Source organism: Carassius auratus, chromosome 18 (assembly GCF_003368295.1).
Source record: "Carassius auratus strain Wakin chromosome 18, ASM336829v1, whole genome shotgun sequence".
NCBI classification, from domain to species: domain Eukaryota; kingdom Metazoa; phylum Chordata; class Actinopteri; order Cypriniformes; family Cyprinidae; genus Carassius; species Carassius auratus.
Window position 1 is genome coordinate 7,596,881 of NC_039260.1, and position 21,667 is coordinate 7,618,547.

A 21,667-nucleotide genomic window follows, 5' to 3' on the forward strand; every position below is an offset into this window, starting at 1 on the left:
TAATAGAGCTTTAACTTTTTTTTTTTGTCTTTTTCTTTTTAAATTATGTTCATAATGGATAAATACTGGCCAAAACCATTGCTATCATCTTTAAAGGTGCTGATAAATTCATATTACTACTAAATATATTCTTTAGTAAACCTCCAAAATGATTCAATATATGCATGAATTCTGTTGTATCACTTATACAGTTGTTTGTAATGTGTGGTTTTATTTTTTTTTTTAGATTTATTGAACAAAATAGTTATTTTAATTTAACTTTATTTGTTTAAATCAGCCAGTTATAACTAAATTAAAATAATTGACATCAGCCAGATTCTCATTTCATTTCCGGTCACGTTATTGTGGAGTGCAGCAAAGTAGTAAAGCCAAATGGTGTGTTTGAATCATTTTATCTTTTAATTTCATTACTGAGAGGAAATGCATAGCAAGAGAAAAAAATAAAAATATTTACAGGAAGAGGGAGGAGTCGAGACTCCACTTACAATGATAGCAAATCAGCAACCATACAATCCAACAAACAAACAAAAAAAGTCAGCGTACTGGGTTTTTAAGCTCTTCTTACCAAAAACATGATCTGTATTCCAAACTATATTTGAATAAATTTATTCATAATATATTTACAGAATACCTTAAATGTACAACATTCACGCCTTGTATTCTATTAACATTTTTTTTTAGAAAGAATTAGGCACACATTTTCGAACAATGAGTAAGGGTTGTATTAAATGAAATCCATACACCGATGTACAATGATTAAAACTACATCCAAAATAATAGTCTTGCATGTTTTACACATTTTACGCATACATTTACGTCCTAGACTTTTCCAAAGATAGTAAGCTGCTTCTAATCTCGATTTTTTGTAGAGAGTAACTGCCCTTACTTGCAACATAATCTGTTTGTACAAAAAGCCATTCTACAGTAGAGCATAAACCAGGGGACTACAGGCCCCTACAGAGGGGGTAAGTGCGTGCAACAGTTGGGTGATGGGATGGGGGCGGGGGCATAGTGCTAGCTACACATACAATACAATTAGAAATGTTGAAATTTGTGTACTACACCATTGTGAAATGAAGATGGCTGTTAGAAGGGAGCTATAGGAGGACGCTGTCTGTTTCCATTCCCACTCAATGAATCATGATTGACAAGGTCTGGAACTCGATGAAGAGGTTCTTACAGGGCAAATGAAATGATACTGGTCCTCACAGTTACAGGTGAGGCTAAACAGGTCCTCACAAATTAGATTCGGGCATGTCCGGAATGTCTGTAATATTCGGCATTACGTATCCAGTGTTGCAGCTACCGTTGAGCATGACGTCTGCGTGTGAAGCAGGTCTGCTCAGCTTCCTGTAATTGGCTGGCATGGGTGACGGGGCTTCGCTTGGCGTCTTTGCATTGAGAAGACTTGCATCGTCTTCGTCCTCTTCTCTGTTCCTGCAAGCGGTGTCTTTTATAATGCGGCCTTTTTTGTAGGAGACAGCAGAGAGGCCTCCTGCGTTCTCGTCGATGATGTTCAAACAGCGCAGGATAAAAACCACAGGCACAGGGAGGATGGCAATGACCACCAGTGAGATGCAGACAGCCAGGCCCCAGGGCGGATAGCTGAGAGACTGTTCTTGAGCCTGAGAACAGACACTGCAATTGGATTATTCTGGCAGAGGAATAATTCCACTTTAATTCTGTGGTAAAACTGGATTGAAAGCCTTAGAATTGACCCCGGCTTAAAGGAATAATTCACCCAAAATGTATTAATAATGAATTAATAAGTGACTTTTAAATATTAAATAGTTCACAAAAAATATAACACCAATAGGTGAAATAATCAACAAAAACAGTCGGACATATTTTGAACTAAAAACATGTTTCAGAGACTGTATCTAAAGTATTAGGCTTTTAGATTGCATATTGGCCTCTTTTCTCAGAGCTTTGATCGAGATCACCCACCAGTTGCTGGTTCCATGCGCTGTAGCTTGGTGGCGACAGTCCCATCTGAATTAGGCTTGTGACCAAAAGACCCAGCAGCAGCACTGGTGTGATAAACTTCCACATATAGTAATAATAGCGGTATGGAGTGAAACCAAGCATGTCCTTTAGATCCTCAAAGAACCTGAATGAACCCACAGGAGACAATTATTGCAAATTATTATTGTTTCAAGATTTGTTTTTAAGATTTTGTAAATAATTATTGTGATATATTGTTATGTTTATTTTCTATGTAATATCATGTTTGTCTTTTAAAAGCAATCTATTAGTTTTTTGTCATTTCTTTTTTATGATTAATTATATATACATATATACATACATACATACATACATTTTATATATATATTTAAATCTGTGTGTGTGTGTGTGTGTGTGTAGAGTTGACAACAGATACTTCTCATATCAATATGAAGTTCATTATTCAATCTTAAATGTCTCACATAAATGACTGTTTTATTTTAACTTTAGTTTTACTTATCTTAAATAGTTTTATGTTTTAATAATACACTTAAAAGTTAATAAGTTTTAAGTTTTCAAAAAAAAATTATAAAAAATAAAGTCTGAATGGAATGTGTTTCTCTCTAATAAACAAACGTTGGCTTTTTCTCAAGATGAGTTTCAATCAAGATGATTCAATCAGAGATTGATTGTGTTGTACAGCAGTCTATAGGGTTTTTATAATTCCCCCCTTTTTTAAACTATAATTTTATTTGAATTTAAATTTTCTTTGGTTGGTATGTAATAATAAATTGATTTCTATTAGGGTAGATAACAAATATTCTTCATAGCAATATGACGCTCGTGCCACTAGAGGGCGCTGTAAGCTGTCTAATGGAGGAAGCGAGCGTAACATACTTGTCGGTGCCGTAGACCCAGGCCACAGCAATGTTCTCCAGAAGAACAACGATGAGGAGAGGCAGAGTAGCAGAATAGTCATCAAACATGGCTACAAAATAGTTCCCAGATCGCTGGACAAATAATAAACCAATACAGAAGGCAAGTACACAGCAACCAACTGGAGAGAAAGCAGAGAGAATTAATGTTTGTGATACAGAGGAACGAACTTTTGAATATTAGTGCAAACAGGATCTTTTATATTAGAATTTTTCTTTCAGAATGTTCGCATCTTGACTTACACGCCATATTAGTGTTTGATTAACTTCAAATTTCATGCAAATATACCATTTAGGCTCTGCTACAGCCTATTCTCAAATGTGAGCAAATATGAACTAAAGGATGCGTCCTTTCTCCATATAGTAGATTTAAGAACTTCTGACCTGTGAGGTATTCCTTTTTGACTTTGAAGGTATCCACAATGGGGGTGAGGATGCCCTGGATAGTGCCGAACATGCTGCCCAGCCCCAGATTGACCAGCATTAGGAAGAACATGACAGACCAAAAGGGTGAGGCTGGGAAATGGGTCATGGCTTCAGTGAAGGCGATGAAGGCCAAGCCTGTGCCCTGCACAGCCTGTGAGAAGAAAGATAAAGGTAGGACTTGAGCATGCATTCAAAAACATGTAAAAACACATATAAATACAGAGATGATGTCTGATTAGTAAAAACCTGGACGAGTATAAGGACAAGGCTTGACTGGTTTTGTGCTGGCAAACATATTTATTCAGAAAAGTGACATTTACTTAATCATATAGCTGAGGTTTCTAAAATTGTGATTGGCGCTGTAACAGTGATACATATATCTGTTGATTCTATTCTGTTAAAATGCTGTATTTTGCTTGATGCTGCTGCATCAGTTATTCAGGTTTTAGGTTAAGGGTTTTCCTCGAAACTAGCAGGAACTGAAAAATAGGTCTGAGTAAAAGAAAACACATCAAAGCAGCAGGAGTTAAGTGACTGTGTCAAGAAAGAGCCCCATATTCCAGAAGCCTACAGCCTGTGACGGTTCTTGTAAGAGTGTTTGTGGTTAATCTCATTATGGCATCGCCTCAGCCAACACGCACCGCATTTATTTCCGTTTGTTTCATCATGCAGTGTCTCTTGATCACACACACCTCTTTCCATGACAGAAAGCCTCTGTGCCTTCTGCATTATTGGTCCGCTAAACTACTTCCTCTGCAGTTTACTTTTTTGTGGTCAGAAACTTGTTTTTTTAAAGCATTTTACTTTTGTGTGTCCGTTACAGATAAGAAAAGAACTCCTTTAACCTGTTAAATGTCACCCCGTCCCGTATACGGGACGCCTAGGTTGACTATACTATATTACGATCAAATCTAATCTAATCTTGACAAACTATATATCGTTGGAAAGGTCTAAGACTCCCAAATATATATTTTACCAATATTTTTTGTTAAAAATAATGTAGGAAAAGTAATAGATGAATTTATGACAAGAGTGCACCCTCAGAAATCTACATTACAAAAGGAGCTTTGACCTTTGTTTAAAAAAAAGACTTCCTCGTTGCCTTTTTCTCTATCACATTTTAGAAATCATCAGAAGTTATATATCACTTGAAAACACAAAATCTCAAAATTCATCCTTCAAAACCCATTTTAAAATCAGACATTGCATTACCATGTAAATGGCACATCAAAATCATGTTACAAAATGTTTTCAGTCATGAATTATAAAAATTTATGTTTGTATCATGCACATTCATGTCTATCTTCAAAAACGTGAGTGACAGTTAACAGGTTAAAAGCTTAAAAAAAAAGTATAATAATTTTGATCTTCTACAATGTTGTCTAGTGTGTATATATATATATATATATATATATTATTTATATTTAGCAGTCTTACCTTATTTATTTTTTATTTTATATTTTCTTTAATTTTTTAAGTATACTTTGATGAATAGAAAGTTCAAAAGAACAGCATTTATTTGAAACAGTCTTTAATGTCACCTTTGATCAATTCAATGCATCCTTGCCTAATAAAATATTAATTTTGTATTAATAGTGTTGACCGCAAATATCTGATCAGTAGTGTAAAAATTTTTTTTTTTTTTTTTTTTTTTTACAAATATCATTAATTTTACATTTTCTTGGGGTTATTCTTTTTGACATTTAAAAATAATTTGAGTTAAAGAAATGAATTGAAGCCACTGATTATGGATTTTGATGGGTAGTGCTCCTTTGTGTTGTATTAACTTTCAAAACAAATGACTGGAGTGAGAGCGTAGCTACCGGGGTTGTATTCCATGGAAAGTTTGTATCTTAGGTTTCCCCGAGGTGTATCGGTTCACTTTAAGTTCCTCCTCACCTTGTTGAGCTCTTCTTTGATGTCGCAGCTATCTAAACCTAGGCGTGGGTAATCGTTTTCCATCACGCCCTGGATAATGTTGGTCATTTGCTGGTAGTCCTCAGGGCTTACATTACTGAAGTTTATATGGTGTGGGATCAAGCTTGGATTGATTTCTTTTCCAAGGAAACCAATGATCTTCTTTGAGTTCCTAAGATACATTAATACAAGAAAGTCAACCACAGGTCATTTGATCTGTATATGGTTTAAAAAAACTGCAAGTGTATTTTATTATTATTCTGAATATATTCTACTAAACTGCTTCTCATGGTTAAGTTGTTTTGAACTTACATTTCCACACATTTGGCATTCATGATGTTAGCTTTGAAGCCCAGTACAGCGAACACGACCAGAGTGGCCAACACTGAGGTAAAGAAGTTAATGAAAGAGACCAGCACAGCATCGAAATGGCAGTTGTTGTCTCGCTTGTTGTAGCTGGAGAAGGCGATAACACCACCGAAACCAAGACCAAGAGCAAAAAAGACCTGTGTGGCAGCTTCACGCCACACTTTGGGTTCCAGCATGATTTCCAGCTGTAGGAAGATACTCTAGTTTATTATTTGTCACATGCTCATTTTGGATGCAGTGATATGCTTTCCACTTTAAATATCTGAAAACATGTATTAATCTTGCTATGATTAATGTCTGAAGCCGGTAATCTCAAAGTGGACAATTTTTTAATCATATGAATTAACATATTAAAAATGTCTTGATATGAGAGCTTAAACTAAATGAAAATTTGACATTTTACATTAGCTACTAAATGAAATAAGTTTGTTGAAGCACTAAAATTACTGGAAATAAAAACTAAGACTAAACAAAAAATAAATTAGACCTAAAGATTAAATGTAAATGACAATTGATAATATAAAAATTAAAGCTAATTAAAAAATAATTGTATATACTATGTGTGGCGAGTGGGGCGGGGCCGAGAGGCGTGGGAACGAGGAGTGAGGCCAGGTGTAGTGATTGGAGATGAGCTACACCTGCGCCCCACCGCCGGTCTTGAGTCCCACGTAGGAGATGGAAGGATATAAAACTGGAGTGACGACCGTGAAGGACGAGAGAGGACCAGGCCTGGGACATTAGTTTTATGTTTTGGCTTTTATTTGTGCGCGTCAGTCGCCGTGAGGGGCTGACGCGCTGTTGTGTTTATTTTGGATATTAAAATGAGTTTTGATTGTGCGCCGGTTCCCGACTCCTTCTTCCCGATGATATGGAGATTAATCTCGTTACAGTGGTGCCGAAGCCCGGGAGAAGGAGGGACGCGCTGCTGAAGATCCCTCGCCGCTGTGGTGAATCCGCGGTGCCCTCGAGCAGGCGAGGTATGTGCCGCCAGGGACGCTCGAGGCGGTGGGCTGGAGCGAGTTGCCGGGGACGGGCGAGCTCGCTGCCGACCGCCCACGACAAGGAGGGGCGGCTGCCGTCCGTGAGGGAGCGGAGGAGTCGGCGCCGTTCGCCAGGGGGCCGGAGCCTGCCGCCTCCGTGACGGAATCCGGAGGGGCAGGGAACGGGGGACTCCTGCCGCTGCCCAAAATCGGAGGAGCCGTCGCCGTCCATCGGGCGGCGGAGGAGTGTCGCGCCGTCCGCCGAGGGCCGTCCAGTGCCACCGCCAGGCACCGCGGAGGAGATCACCCAGCTGGTGGAGGGCCGAGCAGCAGTGCGTCTGGGAACCGGATTTTTTTTTTTTTTTCTCTCTCCCCTCTCTCGTCCTTGTCGCTCCTCCTTCCATCTCCTTTCTCTCGCCTCGTCTGTCCTACCCCCAGGTTCCTGCAGGTCCCCGTGAGCGGTCCCCCCCGGAGGGAAGGGGGGGGGGGGTGGGAGTAGAGCGCAGTCTCGAGGGTACCCCCCGGCCTGCGAGGGGCGATGGGGGTATGTGGCGAGTGGGGCGGGGCCGAGAGGCGTGGGAACGAGGAGTGAGGCCAGGTGTAGTGATTGGAGATGAGCTACACCTGCGCCCCACCGCCGGTCTTGAGTCCCACGTAGGAGATGGAAGGATATAAAACTGGAGTGACGACCGTGAAGGACGAGAGAGGACCAGGCCTGGGACATTAGTTTTATGTTTTGGCTTTTATTTGTGCTTTTATCATCGGGAAGAAGGAGTCGGGAACCGGCGCACAATCAAAACTCATTTTAATATCCAAAATAAACACAACAGCGCGTCAGCCCCTCACGGCGACTGACGCGCACAAATAAAAGCCAAAACATAAAACTAATGTCCCAGGCCTGGTCCTCTCTCGTCCTTCACGGTCGTCACTCCAGTTTTATATCCTTCCATCTCCTACGTGGGACTCAAGACCGGCGGTGGGGCGCAGGTGTAGCTCATCTCCAATCACTACACCTGGCCTCACTCCTCGTTCCCACGCCTCTCGGCCCCGCCCCACTCGCCACACTATGTAACACCATGAGTAATGGACTTTATGGAACTTAGAATATATATTTTTTAATGACTTTTTTCTGTCCATATAATGGAAAGCACAGAGGTTTGGAACAAAATACAAAATCTCTTTAAATATAAATATCAGCTATCAGCTTTATTAAATACTGAGTTGCATCCTTGATAACAAAGAAGTAAAATCAGTGCTACGGTCTGATTTAAATATGGGATTTAATATGATAAGAAAAATGTTAAATATTTAATTATCAAATTTACTTTTCTCCCCACATTTCAGCTACAGTGTAGCTTTCGTAATGGCTCGGTTCTAATTATCATTGTTTGTAATGCAATGGCAGTACTATGCCAAAGCAGAGGCTACATACTATCATTTAATTGTGTGTTACACAAACCACCCACTGATTAGACACTGAAGTGACACACAGCACAACAAGGGACACATTGATGTGACCACATCTTGTGTCTTTGTGTTGGCTGTGTACTATTGTGTAAAATAGCTGGCACAACAAGACAGTCTGCTGCATTTCAGTCCGTGCTGATGGAAGAGTTAATACACTTCTGTCGAGTCACATCACAAATGCATGCTGGGATATCTGGCTGGGGTATTGTTTCCATAGATACATCTACTGGTCTCCACCAGACTGAGATGATGGATACACATGGGAATTAGTAATGGATGGTTACCATAATTCTTAGTAAAGTGGATTAATTGCTGCTGTATGAACCAGAGCATGTAAAGTAAATTGGTCTAACCATTGTCGTAATGTGTCATCTGTTCACACATACACAGATCATGTTCTTTGGAGTCGTACCTTTGGTGTAAACATGTGAATGATGCCGTCAACAGAACCCTTGAGCAGGAAAGCACGGGCCAGGAAACAAATAAGCACAACATACGGGAACAGAGAGCTGAAGTACATCACCTGCAATTAGACATGACCAAACAGATTATCAAAAAATGTCAATGTAAAATGTGCTTTGTAGTTTGTAGTACTGCAATATTAAAAAGAAGGCTAGTGACTTCTGTTATGAACAGTCACTTGCATGTTTTTCTCTATGCTACTGTTTCTTAAACTGTAAAATAATTTTCTACACGTAGGTGGCAGAAAAATGCCCTCACTTGCTGACAGTCAACAGACTTTTTCCACAGTGCGTCCAATTGTGATTTATTTTCCAAATCTTTACATTTGTTACATTTTCACACCTTGACAGTCCATTATTTTGAAAGTGAAGAATTCAGATCTGTTTGTTCAAAGAAGTTTAGTGAAAAAATGCAGCTAATTTTGAATGACAAAATTAACTAAGCCTGAATGCCACATGCTATTATCACAGAGTGAACTGAGAAACAGCTGCAGACACTACTGTGCTTTGTGGATGATGTATGTTACATCCCTGACTAAAAAGCTACTTCTGAAATCTGATCTGGCCAGTCTGATCAGACTGAAATATATTTCCAAAACTATTGCAAATGGATGTGGTTCTAAGAAAATGTGATATTTTATTTTTCAGAGTGCAACTAAATGCATTTGAATCAGATATATTATTTTTGCTGCCCGTCTGAACAAAGCCTAGAGTTAAGTGGTTAGAGTTTACCTTGACAATACAGTGATAGTCATCCAAAGAATGAAGATGATAACGCTGATTGTGGTTTAAGTAATGTTCTCTAAACATCTCTAAACATGTCTCTGTCTAACAGAAATAGAGCTGCTAAATTATTGTATTGTTGTTATAATTATCAGATACATTTATAAATATAAGAAACATTTGTTTAACTAAAACATTGAAGTAAATAACTGAATAATAAAAACTAGCTTAAGTAAATAAGTTTAAGTACTTAAACTGAAACAAAGCTTTTTATTAATATAAAAAAAATAATAAAAACAGACAAATTAAAGACAAAAAATTCTAAAACTAAATTTCAGATGAAAACTGAAAATAAATATTAAAAATATTATTTAATACTATAACAGTATATAAATAACAAATACATACATAATACTAAACTAATATTAAAGTCACTTTGGATTAAAGCCTCTGCAAAATAAATAAATATACTACAATAAATAAATATACAACAATAAACCAGGTGTGACTGAGAATCCAGCGCTAATGGGAACAGTTGCTTCTCTTTTTAAGAGTTTACTTAAGTCATGCAGTCACACCCCAAACATAATTTCATAATTATCTACTTAACAAGAATTATAATGTCAGCACTTAATAACTAGCTTAATCCTTAATAGCTGATCATGAAAACGTCTACAAGAATGGACAGACCATGCTTGCAATGACACAGTAAATGCTTTTCTACACTCACATTTATGCATTTGCCAGACATTTTTATTTAAAGTGATTTCCATTGTATTTGATCGGTTTATTTATTCCCTGGGAATTGAACCCGTGACTCTGGCATTGCTAGAGTCATGCTGAAATGTAAACAAGCTAAGTTGAAAAGCACTTTTTAAAGTAAACGGAAAGAATTTCATAGATGATTGAAATTATTGGCTTTCTTTGATCTTACTTTTACTGTATGGCCATGATGCTGAAAAGGCTACTGACTCATTTCTGATTCATCAAGGGTGGACCAGCCTTAAAGTGTAAGAACAAAGGCTAAAGTTGAACTATCCCACAGCTTTGAAGATTAAAAGACACACATTTTCTGTGGCTTCCCAAAAATGAAACATCATGAACGTTTTACAAAGATCCATTAAATCCATCAAGTCCTCTTCCTGCAGACACAGCTCTAATTCTACAGTACAGTATCCTCAGTCACCAATAATTGTAGCTGAGTATGGTTATTTGGTGCTGTGCCACTGAACTGTGAATGGAGATGGTGCACATAAAAGCATGGCAACCAGCATTGCCATGCTATTTGTGCACACAAAATGACTAAAAAGAAAAAAGAATGGCACTGTGGGTTTTTTATATTCTGGGAAATATGCATTCTGGGAATGTTGAATGAGACAGTGGTATTCCTTTGTGAGGTAAATCCCAGATTAAGCTTCAAAGACTGTCTTTATCCCCTGCAGAGTATAGTATACTATATCCTGTACCATAATATACTGACTGAGAGACCACACTTAAACAGTAGGAATCAATCTGCTATCCCTTTAGCTGGGAATAGAATAATTTTGTTGCATTGTGGCTTGTTTCCACTGTGTTCCGGCTTGTTTCCATTGTGTTGTGCTAATTATATTCTGTAATGACTTTTTTCCGTTGTGTTGTGCTAATTTTATTGCATTGCGGATTGTTTCTGCTGCTAATTTAGTTTTGTTGTGGCTTGTTTCCATTGTGTTGTGTGCAGTAGTAATGCGCGGGTCATCTCATAATCCGTGGGTCGGGCAGGTAAAGTCAAGAGTGTTTAAGAGTGATGTCCCCGATGCACGGGTCGTCTCATAACCCGCGGACCCCGTGGGTCGGGTCGGAGCGGATAAATAAATTTTACTTTGTATGCGTGGTGTTCTGGAGTGGGCCACATAATTTTCTATTGTGCATCACTATTGTATAGTATGGGGCCACTGTAAAAATGTATGCTTTAGAAAATTAACCCCCTCATCCTGTTTTTTTTTTTTTTTACTTCCTTTTAAAGGAATAGTTCACCCAAAAATGTAAATATTCTTATAAATTTGCTCAACCTCCAGCCATCCAAGATGTGGATGAGTTTGTTTCTTAAACAGAACAGATATTAAGAAGTATTTGTAGGAATTTGGCATTTAATGCTTAGCATACAATACATGGATTTGTTTCTTACAAACTTAGCTTTTTACTTCACAAGATGTTAAGTGATGGATTTAAATTGTGTGGATTACTTTTGGATTAATTTGATGCTTTTATCAGCTGTTTGGACTCTCATTCTGACAGCATCCATTCACTGCAGAGGATCCGTTGGTAAACAAGTGCTAAATTTCTCTAAATCTGTTCTCTTTTACATCTTGGATGGCCTGAGGGTGTGAAATTTTTCATTTTTGTGTGAACTATTCCTTTAAGAAGGTTTCAGTACTCACATGATTTGAGAAAGCTCTCCGCTGTCTAAAGTGAGCTGGGTCAGAAACACACGGATGCCAGAGTACCACATGTGGTCTTATCCGTATGATGCTGCATCACGTTTCACAGCGTCATGCAGGCATGGATCACATGAGAGGCCAGTGGTTCTCACTGACATAGGAAGGATCAGTCTGAAGGTCAGTGTTTCTCTCTGTGTTGCTTTTAGGACATCCCTTGAGGTCTTAGCTGACATTTACTGTGTGACCATAGGGACACTTTCTTAGTACAAAATACAAAACACATTTATTTACCTTTCCAGAAGACTGGATGCCCTTCATCATAGCAAGACACACCATGGTCCAAGCAGCCAACAGGCACAAAGTCATCCTCCAGTTAAGTCCTCCACTCTCAGAGATGGAATCAGAGATGTCCAAGGCCACACGATACCAGTAGTATGTAGTGGCTGAACTTTTCTCACACTCTGGTTCGACATCTAAACAATGACATGAAACATACAGTCTTGTATTGCATAATGAGATTGATCAGAAAAGATGTGATGGATTTGAACAATTCTAAGTGTAATTATTTAAGCTGTCTTACATGTATTAGTTTTGTTTTTGACCAGGGGACACTCGTGCCAAGGAAGAGGCTGCTGGAAGGATTGTGAGAAGTAGAAGAGACTCCAACCGATGATGACATTGTAGTAAAGAGCCACAAAAAAGCACACCTGCAATAAAAGAGAATGCAGTCAAATGTATATGCTGCAGCTTATACTCTTTGAAAGATTTAATTAGGTGCCTTTCTCCTGGGTAAAGACAGTATCGGTCTTAGGATATTTTTATACAGTGCACTTGAAGTAAGGTGCGTCCTTATGAAAGCACTGATATTCACCAAACAGCTGGCAAAGCCGATGCCACCCAGACGTGGGCTGATGTAGTTCCACACCCCAATACTGCCTCTTCGGATGCGCTGGCCCACTGCTAGCTCCAGGAAGAAGAGGGGAATCCCTATCACCACCAGCAGAATGAGGTAGGGAACCAGATACGCTCCTACAAAAGGAGAACTTATGGTTATGGCCCTATTTATTTAGGAACCAAACTTCCAAACTTCCTGGTATGCACAGGACTTGAGATATACAATGTCAGATACAGTATATTCATGTTACAAGTAACAGTATGTAAATGCTATTAAACAATTAACAATCATGATCAAATGTTCTTCAAGGTCAATATTTGATTGTTTTTAAAGGTTTCATACAGTATCTTACCTAAACATATAAAATTTATTTCATCTTGGTTTTATGCTTACTTATTAATTCATTATAAATATATTTTCTAATAATTATTTTAGCTTTCATTATATATTAAAACAATTACAATGCTAATCATTTAAAGTGTTATTTTAGTATTATTTATTACAGTTTTTCTCAATCGATTTGAGTTTTCTTCAATGCAATGTACTTGTTCTCAAAACAATTATCACAGCCATCCAAACACAAAATTATCTTAACCAAACAGTTCAACTTTACTGCAAAATGAAGCACTGCAATTTTTTTTCTAGTAATGCATTTATTAAAAGTAAATATTAACATCAAACTTATAGGTGTATTCTCTATTGATTAGAAAACACATTCAGCTGTAGATGCACAAATATGCTACTAAAAATACATGTTTTTTGCAATTCTTCGACAGGGAGTTGATATATATTGTGTATATCTAAATGAAATAAAATTTGTTATTCAAAATATGCTATCACCATTTAAACTTAAAATATGTTTATGCTGTTTATGCCACCTTTAACAGCAAGAACTGCAAACAAACTTTTCTGATAGCTACAGATCAGTCTTTTACAGCGCAGTGGTTGATTTTAGCTAGTGAAAATACTGGTGTTCTAATTATTTTGGCCACCACTGTATTCACACACGTGCGTGTGTTTGTTGTATACATGATTTATCCTGAATAATTGATTTTGCATTTCATTTACATCTGGAAGAGAATGTCATTGCATTTGTGATACATCTGTAAATGATTAGGAATACTACAGTCTGTTAAGGACATTTACAAAGTGTTCAGCTCACTGTATTAACTATTTTGAGAAGAGTGACCTGAGTTTGGAGATATGTGTTAAATAAAAAGAACTGTAATATTTTTTATATTTTACAAATTTAATTGTATTTTTTTAATTAAACTTTAATTACTGTAATTCGATGTTCAATGTTTTAGTATGTCAAAATGGTCAAGGCAACATTTTACTTAACTTTCTATTCTATTTTATTTCAATTAACAAAACACATTTTTTTATATTATTTTTAGTTTACAATAACAACACTGGTCTAATCTTACAGTATTTTACGAATAAGAATGAATGAGGTAACCCACTATAAATATTTGAAAATATTTTCTCTCTTGAATTAAACTCTTTTTCAGAGAGCCAAAGAAGGACAAGACTGACATTTTCAAACTGTTTAAGCATTGCCAGTGGCACAGGATAGAACATTCCTACCCAGTGCCTTATGGGGAACGACTTCAATACAATGGCATTGCTTTGAGAGTACTTTAGGCCTGCTGCTCCTCCAACATGTTGAAGTCATGTGCTTTAACACACAGAACCCTACTGAGCTTCAAAGACAATTGTGATGATTACAACATAAACTGAAGTGTCATTTATGTTTTGTAAACTTCAGTATATTTTATTTCAACATTTGTTTTGTTTTAGTTTTAGTTGATTTTAGATCAAATGAAAGCGTTCATGGTGGTAAGTTTCATAGTGTTTCCCATACATTGGGAATTCTTTGAATTCGTTGAATAAACATGAGCACTGCACATGTCAAAGTCGAAACCCGGGGCGGGTGTTTTGATATCACTGTATTTCTAAAGAAAACCGAATGTCTTCAGAAAGTTATGGATGTCATTTTCATTTCATCTTGCCTGTAATTCTGTGAACTGCAGGCTCAGTGCTTATCTGATTACAGCCGTTACCGGGGAAACCTCTCTTTCGCTCTACAAGCTCCTCCTGCTGGCAGAGAATGAATCTGCATATATATGCTGCCACAAATTGAGTGCAAGGCTGTGGGGAAAAACCGCTTCTGTTATGAATTAAATATTTTAATTTCAATGTCGAATTTAAATGAACGCTGATATTAGTGTAGTTAATTCTTTGCATAAGCGTGGCTAACGCTAATATATTGAGAATTAGAATTAAGTTTATTTATTAACCATTTAATGCTCCTATAACTTATATTAGGGTAAAAAAAAAAAAAAAACAGGAGGACGTGATGATATTTACAATTTTCTAAAATAAAAAATATGCCTGTTAGAGAATGTACAAATGGTTAACATTGTTTCTGTCATATCAGTCAGAAAATCAGTTCCGGGGTGTTTTTTTTTTATTTATTTTTTTTTAGCTAACTTAGTTGTTATTCTTGGCTTTAGAATTCAAAAGCCCTTTAAAATTTTATATTTACACAGTTTAGATTTAAATGAAAGTATAGTCCAATTTTTTAATTGCCATGTTTTTGTGTTTTGCATTGGTACCGAAACTGGGACTGAGAACCGTGGATTTTCACTGGTATTACTACTGAATACTGAATTTTTGGTACTGTGACAACACTAGTAATATCATTGCGACTGCTTCACCCATGGTATGGAAGCAAAGTTCCTTGATTATTACACCAGAATGAGAGTATAGTTCCTAGCCATCAGCCGGGAAAATTGCAACTTTTCATTTTCTGTCTGTCTTAGTACACAATGTAACTAAAGAAGAGTCAAGTTTTAAATAGGAAAAATAAAAGTAATTTTTTAGCAAGATGCTAACGGTCTAATCAGATTCAATGATCTATGCTAAGCTAAGCTAAAAGTGCCACCGCTAGACCGAATGGATTCAGAAACGTTAAAACACAATGGTTTAACTCTAGGGTAGATGGAAGATGAGCATATTTTCAAAAAAGGTGGAGTGTTCCTTTAGGGTTTGTAATGTAGGTCAGATTGGGGCACTGTGGGATGCTGGTTGAAAAATTGGAGACTCTACAGGTTGTCAATGAGATGACATCTGGCAGACTAAGGCAGCAAAATGTTGTAGTTGTGTTTCTTTGAGGACAAAACTTGCTGTCATTGATGGCACGCAGATGGTGCAGTGATGTGGCTGCTCTGCCCTGACAAAGACCAAACAGACACGGCCCACACACAGTGACCTATTTAATCTAATTACTGATTTGCACTGCAGGGTGGTCACACTCACTTATTATAACCTGGAAAGTAAGACAGGGCAGGTTGTGGTCAATCTCTCATGCAGACAACAGGCCTTGTTAGTTGACACAAACTACTGTGCAGCTGTATACAGTACAAACACAATAGTTACTACTATGTGAAACCCAAATGTAAGAAATTGGCATTCCTTATAAAACGATAGCTATTACATCGGTTGCTTCTTTTCTGTTTCTTTCATTCACTCACTCTGAAAGTGTCTTTTGCAAATGAAATAAGGTGAACAAAGAGAAAGAGATGAGTAATCATATCTAATGTACATCATTGCTATCAGGGAGACTAGAGTAAAGAACTGTAATCTGCTTTCTCTTGACATTAAACAGCTTTGTATAATCAGAGAAGTGTAATATAGCCTGTGATTATCCTGCACAGGCAAAACACTAATTTCAATGCCATGCAACTTAGATCTCTGTTTCATAAAGCCAATTCTAATTTGTTTTTATTGATCAATAAATTTATTTATCGTCATTTTGGTACAATTCTTACTCCAATAACTTTCTATGGATTCAAAAGAAATTAAAGCTGATTAGCCTGAAGAGTTTCCACACATAGTGCTAAACTATCACTTCATTATGGTGCGTCTTTGTTTGTATTGACTATAAATGTATTGCTTAGGTAAAATATAAATTATACTACCCCAAAATGCTAATAATTGTTCTTTTATAGTGTGGTTTTTCAAGAAAGACCTTTGACTTGAAGAAGGAAATGAAGGAGGAAATGCATAATGAGAACTTGCAAATGAGGTGTTGGGCATATGTCTGTCTTTAGGCTTTCGGTCTAGAAACATACTTCCTTTGTGTCTAAGTACGTTATTAATGAACAGATACAGCCCAGTTTCAATCTCAAATATTCTCCATTCCTATCTATCTATTTGAATGGAAAGTATTTGAGAATTGTGAGCAGTTTCAGTTTTGTTTATATATCTAGATTTATAAAAAGATATAGATCTACTCATCAAGGTATGAATATAATCCAAATATATTAACCTACCGCCACCATTTTTCTGGCACAGATATGGGAACCTCCAGACGTTGCCCAGGCCCACTGAAAAGCCCACTTGGGCAAGGATGTACTGGAGCTTGCTGCTCCATGCAGGCCTCTCTTCTTCTTCCTCCTCCTCCTCCTCTGAGCCCTCCTCAACATCCTGCTCCTTATTCTGTGGAACATCTCCTACCGTTAGAGAGCTCTTCTTGAAAGAGTCCTCACAGTTATCTTCATTGGAGAGCAAATCTTTGACAGATTCTGTAACTTCATCATCGTCAATCTCTCTCTTGACGGTTTTGCTGTTTTTGGGCATCTGAAAATGTCTTTTTTATTTTAGCAATGGGTTAAATTATTTGGCGTGTTGGCAGGGCAAGTCGAGTTCAAATGTACAAAGTGATGTCAGAGAGTGGGATTGTGTCAATGGATAGAGGAAAGTGTGGGTGATGAAATATTTATCTTCTCATTTTCATGACAGAGGTTTCCTGTTAGATAAAAAAAAAACAATGAAACAGAAACTAGACAGGTTAATTCCCCTCACATGATGCAATGTGTCACTAAATTGCACAAATTTTTAATAACTTACACTAGACTCCATTTCACTTTTTCAAAACTTCCACCTTAATGGCTTATCAATCAAACCCAATGCTAAGAGTGACTGACAGGCACACACAGCTGATTTTTAATCGGATAAATAAGCGCGCCTTACCCAGACTATATCCTATAGCTGAGACAAGTGTAATTCCCAGAATATCTCAGGAATTTGGGACAATATATGCATTATGTTAACGGAAAAAACGCGTAGAGTACATATTTTGGTTTCACCTTTATTGTATTCACATCTTATGTGATGTACAATGCAAGGGCGCAACATAAGTGTGTTCCGTGCAGGAGGCTGTCAACATCACTTGTATCACGGTTTACTCCATTTGACATTAAATGTCACTCAGGCCAACTGGACCATTCGGAACACGATCATATTTCGCATCTAAATAATTTAGCCCCTCTTCGGAGCACGAGGTCGGTTCATTTGCATACGAACACAAACAGACAAGAGCGCGCCTTTAGTCACGTGGCCGCAGCGCCCCAGAAAAGCAGATTGCCGCTTTGATATAAAAAAAAAATATATATTGTGGCAATAACGTTTTTAAATCGATACTTTGTGGCTCAGAAGGTCTGGTTTGTAAATTGTATATTGAACCTTGAGTGTAGCTACACATGTGAATGATGCTGCGCCGCGCACTCTCGTGTGATGAATAGATTTCCTTCAAGGCTGCACCTTTTTATAATCCAGTTTACAGTAGAACACATGTTGGCCTTTTCGTCATTGAATATAGGCTCGAATTTAACTCTAAATTCTATAAAAAAATAAATAAAAAAAATGTTCAAAAAAATGAATTCGCTCATTCAAAAAGGCATGAAAAAAAGGTGAAATCTATATGCGTATAGGATGTCAAGATTATAGGCTAAAGTAAATAATTTGTTATCAGCAAAGCCCATTGTGTCTATATGTAGGCTATAGCTCTTATGGATGAAATTCCTCTTATTTTAGGGAAATGATTTGACGGTTTTATTACACTGACTCATAATAGGCAATTACGCTCATACGGAAAGCAATTATTGTTTACGATATAAATATACATTTGTAAATAACCCCCCCCCCCCCCCAATTTACTATGTCACACATGTGCGAGGTTTCATCATTCACTGCATGTGATTGCGCAGCCGTTCTCTCATCCTACTGGGTGTCAAATAAGCACAATCAAATATAAGGAAAAAAAATCAACTTACCTTGTAACGAACCAAAGGAAGCTGAGCTTAGGTTTTAAAATGGGCTGTTTCGACTTGCAGGCGGTTAATATTGGATGGTTTGGACATAGAAGTACAGCTCATACACAATCTGATGTAAATGATGCAGGAGGCGCGCGCGGATGCTATCTGTGTCGTTCGCCCACAGGAGGTTGTAGAGGAAACTGATTTGAGTTCCCTGAAGAACTGAACTAGGCGTGTCTTGTGTAGGCTAATATATTTGAACACATCAAATGATATGACAGTATTACATAGCATTTTGCTTTTAATTGCGTTCGTTATGTTTGTAAAATGATTTTAAATCTAAATCCACCCCTATTAAATGAAAGAATGGTACAACCCACTAGAGCGACCACAAGCTGGTTTTTAGGGGTGTACCGGTATTGTAACCTCATGCTTGGAAATCTTACATCAGCTTTACAATAATGGCTAAAATCTCAGATAATGACACGGGCTTATGTGAGTCCAGTAACGATGTGCTAGGTGCAGTTTTGTCTGGAATCTCATTATGCCTTTTGTTTTGTCTTAAAACTGGATATAGGCTTTAAAACTATAAATTGTATACATTTAACATTTGGAATAAAGGTCTGAAATGCGCGCCCCTATTCAGGAAATAAATATGGGTAAATTAAACTATTGGTGGCTATAAAGAAAACAAAATGACTTAAAGGGATACTCCCCAAAATGAAAATGTTGTCATTAATTACCCCCATGTCCAAACCTGTAAAAGCATTGTTCGTCTTCGGAACGCAATGTAAGATACTTTGGATGAAAACCGGGAGGATTGTGACCGTCCCATCGACTGCCAAGTAAATAAATTGCACTATCAATGACCAGAAAAGTATGAAAGACATCGTCAGAATAGTCCATCTGCCATCAGTGGTTCAGTCTGAATTTTATGAAGCGGCACAAATACTTTTTGTATGCATGTTCTAATTTATTTCCAGTCATAAATTTTTAATTTTTGAAAACACATTCTGCAGACTAATCCTAGGATTGTACCTGAGCTCAATAAATCTAGCTGAGAGACTATCTAGAAGTCAAAAACAAGTTTAAGATCAACATGGCTCCTATGTTGACCAATGAATGCATGCACTATTTGAAGTAAAACTAATTAATTCAAATTAATAAAATTGTAAAAATTCCCATAAAACTCATTCTGTATACTTATTTTAAGCAAGAACTTGTGGAAGCATGCAAAGTTTGATGCTGTTTAGCAAAAGGGTGCGCTATAACAGTAACACTTACTTTATAAATTAAATAAATTGCCATGACTTAAATTACTTGTTAATATAATTAGCAGCCTTCATAGTTTTTCTTGTGGGAAATGCCCTTTTTTTAATTTAAGAGCTTGTTCCTAAAATTGGTTTAATTGAACTTGTAAGAACATGTGTTCACAGGTTGTGGAGCAAGTGCTTGCAGAAAACTGTGCATTTTTAAAAGGTTTTTAGTCACTCCCACTATTGAGGAACAATGAGTGTGCAAGTTCTGGAAAATGACTCTGATAGTCTATAGTTTATGCTAATTGGAAAACATAATTATAATTTTTAGTAATAAAGGGCTTTGTTGTTCCCAGTAGGCTAATGGCTGTTTGTGACATGTGACTATCCTCTGCTGATAGCTGGGGGTGATCATAATGTCAGATGTTCCCGGGACTCAGCACATTGCAATGAGGCACAGGAGCAGTTTCCATTAATGATAAGGTTTAATCCATGACATCATTAGATGAAACATAAAGCGTACTATGCTACAGAGATCTCAATGGACTACAACTAAATCTAAAATATTGAAATAAATATCACTGCATCGGAATCAAGCTCTTTTGTGAAGGGCATTATTTTGAGAATGTTTCCAGCATGTGATGATAAAAAAACACACACCAATCAGTCACAGATGGCAAGTTGTTCTATCTAACTGTTAAATAGTTAATGTGCTTAACTACACCATGAATTAGGTAACACGATGCTTTGCTGCTGTCACAAGTTTTGCTCTATTTTTTTCCCCATCAATAACAGATGGTAAAGTTGTTGGCTTACTTGTGGTGCAATCAAAATACAATATTTTGAGTTGAATAGTTTAATCATCGTGATAATTTAAAGTATTCAGTTCTAGATTTTTAAATATCAATCTTAAAAATATATTTAAAAGAGTCTTGGACTGAATGAGTGTCCAGCATTCAAAAGAACAGGAGGCTTTTCACAAGATCCTTGAGTGAACCAGTATTTAATATAGTCTGACATCACAAAGCATTGCTGAAACCCACCCATGTAGTTACCTTAGCTGATAAAAATAGATCGATAATACACTTTCCCCACCTTTTTTTATTTCTATCTAAATTTTTTTATCTCCATCTGTCCAATAGTTTTAGTCGTATCTTAACTGTCCATGTTCCAAGATAATGGAATTATTGTGGGACAGTTGGAGTGGACAGTGGTGCCTTCACAAGCTCTTGGAGATGTTTGACAATGAGGGGATTAATTTCAGGGTGGTCCTAAAGTCTTCTTTCTCAGGAAAATTGGCTGGTTACTTTGGGTTTAATTTAGTTATGGAATAATCTGAGGGTTGAGAAAGAAACTGGAAGGAAATACAGAGTTACAACAGAAAAGAAAAGATTTTATATCAGTAGGTTTGACTTTGAAAACTGGCACATTCACATATGAAATGGAATATGGCAATTGCAGTGACAGGGTTAAAAAGGGACACCTGTGCAAACCTAGAAATAAGGACTAGTTTGGTTAACAAAATATATATATGTAGTTGAAATCAATAATGCTACGGCTAATTCTTCACCAGTAATTTTATGTGGTTTATAATAGTAGCCCATAAGGAGGAATCCACGATCACAGATAGCGGCCCAGATCCGAAGCTGCCTTTTATTCAACAAGTTCTTTCTCTCCCTCTCACCCACTCTGAAAGAATGAATGGAAACAATCAGTTTGAAGAGCAACAGACCAGTAACAGAAAACCCTGCACAGTATAAACACAGGGACACTATC

General features: G+C 37.2%; 1 protein-coding gene across 1 annotated transcript; it reads right to left on the minus strand.

The window, feature by feature from the left end:
• Positions 1-373: 373 nt before the first annotated feature.
• On the minus strand, positions 374-18,830 carry LOC113118289 (sodium-dependent neutral amino acid transporter B(0)AT2-like). The gene is made up of 12 exons (XM_026287350.1): positions 18,654-18,830; positions 16,872-17,347; positions 12,511-12,668; positions 12,220-12,346; positions 11,931-12,112; positions 8,451-8,561; positions 5,535-5,776; positions 5,205-5,394; positions 3,264-3,456; positions 2,842-3,001; positions 1,948-2,110; positions 374-1,625 (listed from the first exon to the last, which is right to left on the minus strand). The coding sequence occupies exons 2-12, from the start codon at positions 17,176-17,178 to the stop codon at positions 1,236-1,238; spliced, it is 2,223 nt and encodes a 740-aa protein (XP_026143135.1). The 5' UTR covers positions 17,179-17,347; positions 18,654-18,830; the 3' UTR covers positions 374-1,235.
• Positions 18,831-21,667: the final 2,837 nt, after the last annotated feature.

Excerpts from the sequence above, each read along its gene's own strand:
- LOC113118289 (XM_026287350.1), bottom strand. The coding sequence starts at position 17,178 with ATGCCCAAAAACAGCAAAACCGTCAAGAGAGAGATTGACGATGATGAA. Across the intron at positions 12,347-12,510 it reads TCGGCTTTGCCAGCTGTTTG|GTGTGCTTTTTTGTGGCTCT; the intron begins GTGAATATCAGT and ends CTTTTATTGCAG. Across the intron at positions 5,395-5,534 it reads AATGCCAAATGTGTGGAAAT|GAACTCAAAGAAGATCATTG; the intron begins GTAAGTTCAAAA and ends AATGTATCTTAG.